Raw genomic sequence first — 10,532 nt, 5'->3', positions numbered from 1 at the left:
ACCTCAAGCATACTAATCCTTGCATCCACTTTGCATCATTTTGCACATCTTCATCTTGCTCGTTTTTATTTATTTATTTTTCTCTCTCTCTTGTGAAAAGGAAAATTACTGACATATAGGACATTACTGGATTGTTAATATATTGTTTACAGGTTTGTGGTTGCAGTCTCTACAACAGCTGTACATTCTGGCCATACAGGTGCATCTCAATAAATTAGAATGTAGTGGAAAAGTTCATTTATTTCAGTAATTCAACTCAAATTGTGAAACTCGTGTATTAAATAAATTCAATGCACACAGACTGAAGTAGTTTAAGTCTTTGGTTCTTTTAATTGTGATGATTTTGGCTCACATTTAACAAAAACCCACCAATTCGCTATCTCAAAAAATTAGAATACATCATAAGACCAATAAAAAAAACATTTTTAGTGAATTGTTGGCCTTCTGGAAAGTATGTTCATTTACTGTATATGTACTCAATACTTGGTAGGGGCTCCTTTTGCTTTAATTACTGCCTCAATTCGGCGTGGCATGGAGGTGATCAGTTTGTGGCACTGCTGAGGTGGTATGGAAGCCCAGGTTTCTTTGACAGTGGCCTTCAGCTCATCTGCATTTTTTGGTCTCTTGTTTCTCATTTTCCTCTTGACAATACCCCATAGATTCTCTATGGGGTTCAGGTCTGGTGAGTTTGCTGGCCAGTCAAGCACACCAACACCATGGTCATTTAACCAACTTTTGGTGCTTTTGCAGTGTGAGCAGGTGCCAAATCCTGCTGGAAAATGAAATCAGCATCTTTAAAAAGCTGGTCAGCAGAAGGAAGCATGAAGTGCTCCAAAATGTCTTGGTAAACGGGTGCAGTGACTTTGGTTTTCAAAAACCACAATGGACCAACACCAGCAGATGACATTGCACCCCAAATCATCACAGACTGTGGAATCTTAACACTGGACTTCAAGCAACTTGGGCTATGAGCTTCTCCACCCTTCCTCCAGACTCTAGGACCTTGGTTTCCAAATGAAATACAAAACTTGCTCTCATCTGAAAAGAGGACTTTGGACCACTGGGCAACAGTCCAGTTCTTCTTCTCCTTAGCCCAGGTAAGACGCCTCTGACATTGTCTGTGGTTCAGGAGTGGCTTAACAAGAGGAGTACGACAACTGTAGCCAAATTCCTTGACACGTCTGTGTGTGGTGGCTCTTGATGCCTTGACCCCAGCTCAGTCCATTCCTTGTGAAGTTCACCCAAATTCTTGAATCGATTTTGCTTGACAATCCTCATAAGGCTGCGGTTCTCTCGGTTGGTTGTGCATCTTTTTCTTCCACACTTTTTCCTTCCACTCAACTTTCTGTTAACATGCTTGGATACAGCACTCTGTGAACAGCCAGCTTCTTTGGCAATGAATGTTTGTGGCTTACCCTCCTTGTGAAGGGTGTCAATGATTGTCTTCTGGACAACTGTCAGATCAGCAGTCTTCCCCATGATTGTGTAGCCTAGTGAACCAAACTGAGAGACCATTTTGAAGGCTCAGGAAACCTTTGCAGGTGTTTTGAGTTGATTAGCTGATTGGCATGTCACCATATTCTAATTTTTTGAGATAGTGAATTGGTGGGTTTTTGTTAAATGTGAGCCAAAATCATCACAATTAAAAGAACCAAAGACTTAAACTACTTCAGTCTGTGTGAATTTAATTTATTTAATACACGAGTTTCACAATTTGAGTTGAATTACTGAAATAAATGAACTTTTCCACGACATTCTAATTTATTGAGATGCACCTGTATGTGGGCAGCGTATTGCCTCCTATATAATTATAACAACAGCTCTGCTGTCCACTGTATATGAACTCTCACTAGAGTCTGCAATGGAAATGAATCCAAAAACAAGTACCAAAAATTAAAATTCCATCAACATGTTGTTTTTTTCTCTCTCTGTTTTTTTTTTTTCTTTTGTGGACTGCAAAATGAAAAAGTATAAAGAATCTTAACACAGCACATTTACATACAAAAAGCTATTAGTCACCATAAAAGCACCATATAAGTAGTCCATACAACTTGTGCTATATTCAAATTATTCAATTTAAGTAATTATTCACTAATAATCTTTCCTTGTGCCGAAGTTCAAATCTGATTTGTAATCACATTCATATAAAAAAAAAATGGCACCTTGTTGCATCTTTGGTCCTCGTGTGTGTTGTAAGCCAACATGATTGTGAAAGTTCAAATATTTTGGACAAAATGCGATTCTATTTCTCCTTTCAAAAATTCCATCTTTGTGTGTGGTGAAATTAAGATGGGACTGCTATGACATAAGGTGAGTAAATAATGAGAGAATTTCTCATTTTTGGATGAACTATTCCTTTTAAGATGATTGTTCTACCTGTAAATGATCCAAGGCAAATTGCTTGTAACTATTATTGTCTCACAAAAAAAGTGCATCCGGAAAGTATTCACAGCGCTTCACTTTTTCCACATTTTGTTATGTTACAGCCTTATTCCAAAATGGATTAAATTAATTATTTTCCTCAAAATTTACAAACAATACCCCATAATGACAACGTGAAAGAAGTTTGTTTGAAATCTTTGCAAATTTATTAAAAAATAAAAAACGAAAAAAATCACATGTACATAAGTATTCACAGCCTTTGCCATGACACTCAAACTTGAACTCAGGTGCATCCTGTTTCCACTGATCATCCTTGAGATGTTTCTACAACTTGATTGGAGTCCACCTGTGGTAAATTCAGTTGATTGGACATGATTTGGAAAGGCACACACCTGTTTATATAAGGTCCCACAGTTAACAGTGCATGTCAGAGCACAAACCAAGCCATGAAGTCCAAGGAATTGTCTGTAGACCTCTGAGACAGGATTGTATCGAGGCACAGATCTGGGGAAGGGTACAGAAAAATTTCTGCAGCTTTGAAGGTCCCAATGAGCACAGTGGCCTCCATCATCTGTAAATGGAAGAAGTTTAGAACCACCAGGACTCTTCCTAGAGCTGGCTGCCTGGCCAAACTGAGCGATCGGGGGAGAAGGACCTTAGTCAGGGAGGTGACCAAGAACCCGATGGTCACTCTGACAGAGCTCCAGCATTTCTCTGTGGAGAGAGGAGAACCTTCCAGTAGAACAACCATCTCTGCAGCACTCCACCAATCAGGCCTGTATGGTAGAGTGGCCAAACGGAAGCCACTCCTCAGTAAAAGGCACATGACAGCCAACCTGGAGTTCAAAAGGCACCTGAAGGACTCTCAGACCATGAGAAACAAAGATTGAACTCTTTGGCCTGAATGGCAAGCGTCATGTCTGGAGGAAACCAGGCACTGCTCATCACCTGGCCAATACCATCCCTACAGTGAAGCATGGTGGTGGCAGCATCATGCTGTTGGGATGTTTTTCAGCGGCAGGAACTGGGAGACTAGTCAGGATCGAGGGAAAGATGAATGCAGCAATGTACAGAGACATCCTTGATGAAAACCTGCTCCAGAGCGCTCTGGACCTCAGACTGGGGTGAAGGTTCATCTTCCAACAGGACAACGACCCCAAGCACACAGTCAAGATAACAAAGGAGTGGCTCCGGGACAACTCTGTGAATGTCCTTGAGTGGCCCAGCCAGAGCCCAGACTTGAACCCGATTGAACATCTCTGGAGAGATCTGAAAATGGCTGTGCATTGACGCTCCACATCCAACCTGATGGAGCTTGAGAGGTCCTGCAAAGAAGAATGGGAGAAACTGCCCAAAAATAGGTGTGCCAAGCTTGTAGCATCATACTCAAAAAGACTTGAGGCTGTAATTGGTGCCAAAGGTGCTTCAACAAAGTATTGAGCAAAGGCTGTGAATACTTATGTACATGTGATTTTTTTTTTTTTTTTTTTTTTTATAAATTTGCAAAGATTTCAAACAAACTTCTTTCACGTTGTCATTATGGGGTATTGTTTGTAGAATTGAGGAAAATAATGAATTTAATCCATTTTAGAATAAGGCTGTAACATAACAAAATGTGGAAAAAAGTGAAGCACTGTGAATACTTTCCGGATGCACTGTATTTAAAACAACATTTCGTTCACTGTTATGAATAATTCCTGTTGATTTCATAATAACTCACTAATAATTCCCTGTGTGCTTTACTCAGAGAAGACCTTTCTCCATTTATTTCTAGATATTTTCTGTTTTTTTTAATCTTCTCAACCTTGTACAGACCCAGTCTACAGTGAAGATGTGGTATGGATGTCTCTCTCTCCCACCTTCACTATCTGGTATCAGACATATGGAACCCAGTCGCCACAATGGGATAATTCAGGATGACTTGCAGGGGCTTTGTTCAGCTTGACACAGTTGTTAATAACTGTGAGACTTTCTTGGCCAGAGTGACTCCTGATAACCGAGATATATGCAGGGTTGGGGTGTAACGAAATACATGTAACGGGATTACGTATTTAAAATACAAAATATAAGTAACTGTATTCCACTACAGTTACAATTTAAATCATTGGTAATTAGAATACAGTTACATTCAAAAAGTATTTTGATAACTGAAGAGATTACTTTGCATTTTATTGTTATTTGTTTCATTTAATATTTAGTCCTTTCAGATGGAAAACATTTATACATATAAATGATGCGATCCAAAGTGCATTTGAACAGCGGTGAAACACTTTCTTATGATGTCACATTCATACAAGTAGACAGAGAAGTAAGTTTGAAGTAAGTCTGGAGCAGAAGAAATAGAAATAAACTTTGTGTAAATTGTCAGCTTTACGCTAAGCTAAAATGCTATTTCTAGCCATTTTACATGTACGTTACCAGGCACGATCATATTTTTTTTTAATCAAGAAAATTCACATTGGATCATAATTAATTTTTTTCTAGTAAGACTTTTGATATTAGGGCAAAAATCATATTCTTGATCATTTTTGTATTGTTTTCCTGTAAAAATATCTAAAAATCCTTAAAACAAGATCAATTAGATTCATCTAATTTTAGAAACAATACTGTATAAGATATTTAGGTTTTTCAGAGGATGTATTTTTAGCATGTGTATTTTGTCTTACTGTACTGGCAGAGTTTTTATAGTCAAAACAAGTGAAAAAAAAAAAACAAATCTACCAGTGTTGAAGAAGTAATCCAAAGTATTTAGAATACGTTACTGACCTTGAGTAATCTAACAGAATATGTTACAAATTACATTTTACAGCATGTATTCTGTAATCTGTAGTGGAATACATTTCAAAAGTAACCTTCCCAACCCTGGATATATCTGAAGAGAGGAGAGACACTGTGGAGACACTTCATTGTGGAATCCATGTCAGCCAGGGACAGCTAAACAGAAGGATTTGTTTTGGATTGTGGGTTTGTGGGACAGCAAAGTGGGATATTTGATGAGCCCATGAAACATTGGCAATGGGCCTTGGTGTTTCCTCTTCAGCACACATTGTGATGGTTAGGCAGGGTCAGGGATAAAACTTGGAAATCAGGATTTTTTTTATTATTATTATTTTTATTTTATTTCAAGTAAAAAAAAATATTTTATTTTTTACTGTTACACACAGTACATCAAAATAAACATTACAGACACAAAACATCCATCACATTTAGAGGGAACATAGCACGACTGTCTATGGTATTGTCTTAGTATTTGTAATAAACTAATACATTTATATGAACTTAAACTGATTAATTCACCAGAACTTGGTGTTTCTACATAACGATAGAAAATGCCCTCATGAAACAACAATCTTCTCACAAAGGTCGTACTTTTTATTTTTTTTACCCCTATCTGGCCATCATGTTCTTTTTTGTATTTTTTTCAGGTCTAAGCAAAATTATGTAACACTTTGGAGTGAAAATACACAGCAGCATGCCGTAACTGGAGGCTAGAATGGCGAAAATCTCCACAGCTACCGTGTACTTCCCTGGTGAGCTGACGTATGCGGGAACAAATGCAATCCACACAGCACAGAAGATCAGCATGCTGAAAGTAATGAATTTAGCCTCATTGAAATTGTCTGGGAGCTTCCGAGCAAGGAAAGCCAACAAGAAGCAGACCACTGCTAGCAGGCCAATGTAGCCCAGCACCAGTACAAACCCCACTACTGATCCGACAGTGCACTGCAAGATCACCCGGGCACCAAGCTCACCTCCTGAACTTTCTGTGGGCAGAGGAGGAGCCATCAAGAGCCACAGCAAACATATGACAACTTGAACCAGTGTGCAAAATAAGATTCCTGCCCTCTGCTGGATAGGTCCAAAGTATTGCATCAGGTTTGATCCAGGCAGAGTGGCCCGAAAAGCCACCAGTACCACCACAGTCTTACTGAGGACACAGGCGATGCAGATCACAAAGCTCACTCCAAACAGGGTGTGACGTAGCATGCAGTTCCACGGTGCAGGCCGGCCAATGAAAACTAGTGCACACAGGAAGCAGAGTGTGAGTGATACCAACAGCAGGAAGCTCAGCTCTGAGTTGTTGGCTCGCACGAGGGGTGTGTCACGGTGACGGAAAAAAGCAGCCAGAACAGTTGTGGTCAGTGTTGCCCCAGTGACAGATAAGACTGTAAGCACAATTCCCATGGTATCTTGCAAGGACAGAAACTCCACAACCTTAGGAATGCACCTTGTCCTCTCAATGTTTGACCAGAACCGCTCTGGACATTTCATACACTCTGAAGAGTCTAAGGAATATAATGGCACAAATGGAGATATGACACATTTTACATTTTATACACTCTAAAGAGTCTGTAATGTTATGGCATAGGTGAAGATATGGCACATGGATAGGGTGGGTTTTAAATAATAATAATTATTATTATTTTATTTTTTTTTGGTGACAAGTGTGTTAAACCTTGAAAAAAAAAAAAAAGAAATATATATATATACACACACACACACACACACACACACACACACACACACAACCGGTCAAAAGTTTTGAAACACTTGACTGAAGGTGTATGCTTAAATGTTTGAAATTAGTTTTGTAGACAAAAATATAATTGTGCCACCATATTAATTTATTTCATTATAAATCTAAAATGTAATTTAAAAAAAAAGTTTTTGAAATTGATGACTTGGACCAAATAATAAAGAAAAGCAGCCAATAAGTGCCCAACATATAGAAGGGAACTCCTTCAATACTGTTTAAAAAGCATCCCAGGGTGATACCTCAAGAAGTTGGTTGAGAAAATGTCAAGAGTACATGTCTGAAAATTCTAGGCAAAGAGTGACTACTTTGAAGATGCTAAAATATAACACAGTTTTGATTTATTTTGGATTTTGTTTAGTTACAACATAATTCCCATAGTTCCATTTATTTTATTCCATAGTTTTGATGACTTTACTATTATTCTAAAATGTGAAAAACAAAATTATAATAAAGAATGAGTAAGTGTTTCAAAACTTTTGACCGATAGTGTGTGTGTGTGTGTGTATATATATATATATATATATATATATATATATTTCTTAATTATATAAAAAAGTGCTTTTACAATGTGTTTTAATACCTGTCACATTACTTATTTCCCCTGTTGCACAAGAGAGGCAGTCGAAACAGCAGACTGGTTTTCCTTTCTGTACAGCCTTTCTAGTGCCTGCAGGACAGCTCGCACTGCACACAGACACCGGCACCTGATTTAGAGGAAGATGCACATGGTAACAAACATATGTACACACAAACTTACAGATTAATATTTTAATTCAGAATATAGAATACAAGAGTGAGACCAAAGCAAGTAACTTCTTTTATGTATTGCCTGTTGATTCGTTTCCCCCTTTATTTCTACATGGAAAGAGAGCCCTTTAGGTTCCTCAGAGATCAGAATAAGAATAACACAATAATAACAGAGGAACAGTGTGTCTAGATAATTTATTTTTTGTGCAGTGTGACTCTTACCAGGTTAGTCCAGCCCCCTCCCCAAACCACTTGCTCAAGGTTTATGTTCAACTCCTGGCCTGGTCCTTTGGCTGCATCAAACTGTCCCACCTGGACAAAATTCACTGCTCCGCTTTTATCTACATGCCAGTTCATAATGTCATAAGAGGCAGATGGCTCTCCATTATCTTCAAAATAGATCAGTTCTCCCACTGGTGTTGTGAAATTTACTGCATTTAAGTAGTGCCAAAGCTGCTCAAGAAAAAATAAAGACAAAAGTACATATGCCGTAATTATACAAAAAATAAAAAAATAAACCTTTGATTACAGTATGTGTTAGAAAAAAAAAAATGCATATTTCCTTCTCCCTGCTGTACCTGTCTGGGCTTTATTTTGGTCACATCAGGACATTTTCCATTTTCAAATGGCCCTCTACCCGGCTGACAGTCCATCATGTTCTGAATAGCATTGGCAATAGCATATACAGCCTTATACACATTGTAAGTGACTCTCAGCTGTGAGACATCTGTGTAGATGCGCCCGTGTTTCTCCACATCCTCGGAGCCTGTGCACTTTGGTTTTTTAAAGGAAGGCTGCCAGTCCTGCTCCAGCATGCAACCAAAAATTTCTTCCCATACATCTTTAACGAATGGCTCATTTGGCTGCCTCACAGGGCTCAGCTGGGCAAGAAAAGCGCCAAGACCCTGAATATCAGCCCTGCGCAATGCAAAGCCAATGGTACCAGCTAGGAGAGGAATGCTCTTTGAGTCGAAGGACTGAATGGAAGTGCTCCAAGCCTCTGTGGCTATCCACTGCCTGTTGGTCACATTCTGCACAATAACTTCCTTGAATAGGACTTCCATATCTGGGGCAATGGCAAAGGTTACCACCACATGAGCTGTGGAAGTCTGAATCCTCTCCACAATCCATCTGATTCTGCTTTGTGAATGTGACTTAGGGATGAATTCCAGGTAGTCCACACAGACCCCTGTACCCTCCAGCTCTTTCAAGAGAAGCTGCACGCCGCTTTTGCCATATTCATCATCTCCTGCAACTACACCCACCCATGTCCAGTACAGCAGGCGCAACAGGCGGGCCATGGCCTTGGCCTGGAAGGCATCACTGGGAACAGTGCGCATGAATGTGTGAAATCTGCGACTGTCACTGAGACAAGCACAAGAGGCAAAGTAACTCACCTGGGAAGACAAGAGATGGGGGAAAATGTAAAGGGAAGCATTTTACTGAAATTGTAAATCTTAAGTTTTGCTCGGAAAATAAATACATAAAAATGCAAAAGGACCAATTTCAGTTGTTAAATACAGAACACTATTTTTGCACTCTTGCAAAATTTCAACACTTGTTTGATAAACATCACAATTAACATATTTAGTGATAGAAAAGACAACATTTCATAAAATATAAAACTGTGTAAAATGAGACTTTAAACTTCTCTGAATGTTGCAGAAATGCAACAGTGGGCTTTAGCAGTCAAGAAATTTTAATGTTATTAACAGAACACCATACAGGAACTACCACAAATTATGTTTTAAATAATATTTGTGGTAAAATGTTGAAAGCTTTTGAAAACCTTGAAAGCCCACCGTTGCAATGTTGCAATACTTTTCTAAAATTCCCAAAATAAAATATGCATATAATCATAATTTTTATAACCTGTGGCTTCCTAAAAACACATTTAAGGGGAAAATTCAGGGGTTAATTCATTATACCATGGGAATATCAAACACTCCAAGTGTGTCAGCCACCACTATTGAGGCCGAGGAACGGGCGTCTCCAATAATGACAGGCACCATTGGGGCCCCGTTGCACTCTGCTCCCGACACTGTCTCCTCCTGCCCTGCTACCAGAGCTAAAGCAGCACTCAGGGTCGTGCCCTCTGCAAGGCAGGTGTCAGCTACAAGATACCCCAGAGTAACATTTGGAAGCAGGACAGGGTCCCGATTAATCTCCTCCACTGTGAAGATCATAGCTTTGAGCCAGCGGTATGAACGAAGGTCAACTCTGAATGAGAAAGTAAAATATAGAGAGAACTGCTGCAATAATTTTAGAAGGAATTGGATAATTGATGCACTTTAGTAATAACCTGCTGTATAAAGAGGGACTTTATCTCAAACTGATAAGCCTATTATGTCAAAGAATACACTGTAAAAATGCTTTGTCAGATAATCTAAAAAATATGCTCCATGTGATTATATTTAATTTAACTGATTTTATTCAGTTACTTTTATTCAAAATTCAATTTATTACAGATTTAACCTGACTACATTAGGTTACATTATGCTTTAAAGGTTGAGTAGACATAGCTCCATAACAACTGCTCAGTATGTTTAAATACTCAATTTCAAAGCAATGGCCTGTACAAACACATGACATTTCAGATGCCTAAACATTTGCTCCACAACTGTCTTTTTGTACATTTTAAATGCTCAAAATATACACACCCTTGGCAGCGAGCTCCACGCTGCATTTGATTGTAAGCATGTTCAGGCTCTGGTGCTTCAGTGTGTACAGGAAATAGACCACCAATTATCACATCTCCCTCTTTGTACAGACTCTCTGAGACAGATATGCGCCGCAGACCACAGGACAGACCTGCACCCCACACTCTGACTGTCTCAGCAATGAATCCTACCACCCACAACCACAT

General features: G+C 38.9%; 1 protein-coding gene across 1 annotated transcript; it reads right to left on the bottom strand.

The window, feature by feature from the left end:
- Positions 1-5,544: 5,544 nt before the first annotated feature.
- Positions 5,545-10,532, bottom strand: LOC127456348 (extracellular calcium-sensing receptor-like). The gene is made up of 6 exons (XM_051724794.1): positions 10,327-10,532; positions 9,595-9,886; positions 8,245-9,063; positions 7,889-8,119; positions 7,500-7,623; positions 5,545-6,668 (listed from the first exon to the last, which is right to left on the bottom strand). Exons 1-6 carry the CDS (start codon positions 10,530-10,532, stop codon positions 5,770-5,772), a joined length of 2,571 nt encoding a protein of 856 aa, XP_051580754.1. The 3' UTR covers positions 5,545-5,769.

The sequence above is a fragment of the Myxocyprinus asiaticus genome, chromosome 18, assembly GCF_019703515.2.
Source record: "Myxocyprinus asiaticus isolate MX2 ecotype Aquarium Trade chromosome 18, UBuf_Myxa_2, whole genome shotgun sequence".
NCBI classification, from domain to species: domain Eukaryota; kingdom Metazoa; phylum Chordata; class Actinopteri; order Cypriniformes; family Catostomidae; genus Myxocyprinus; species Myxocyprinus asiaticus.
The sequence above is the reverse complement of the archived record's forward strand: the minus strand, read 5'-3'. Positions and strand labels throughout refer to the sequence as shown.

Excerpts from the sequence above, each read along its gene's own strand:
- LOC127456348 (XM_051724794.1), bottom strand. The coding sequence starts at position 10,532 with ATGTGGTTGTGGGTGGTAGGATTCATTGCTGAGACAGTCAGAGTGTGG. Across the intron at positions 9,887-10,326 it reads CGTGGAGCTCGCTGCCAAGG|AGTTGACCTTCGTTCATACC; the intron begins GTGTGTATATTT and ends TTTCTCATTCAG. Across the intron at positions 7,624-7,888 it reads GAGGGGGCTGGACTAACCTG|GTGCCGGTGTCTGTGTGCAG; the intron begins GTAAGAGTCACA and ends CCTCTAAATCAG.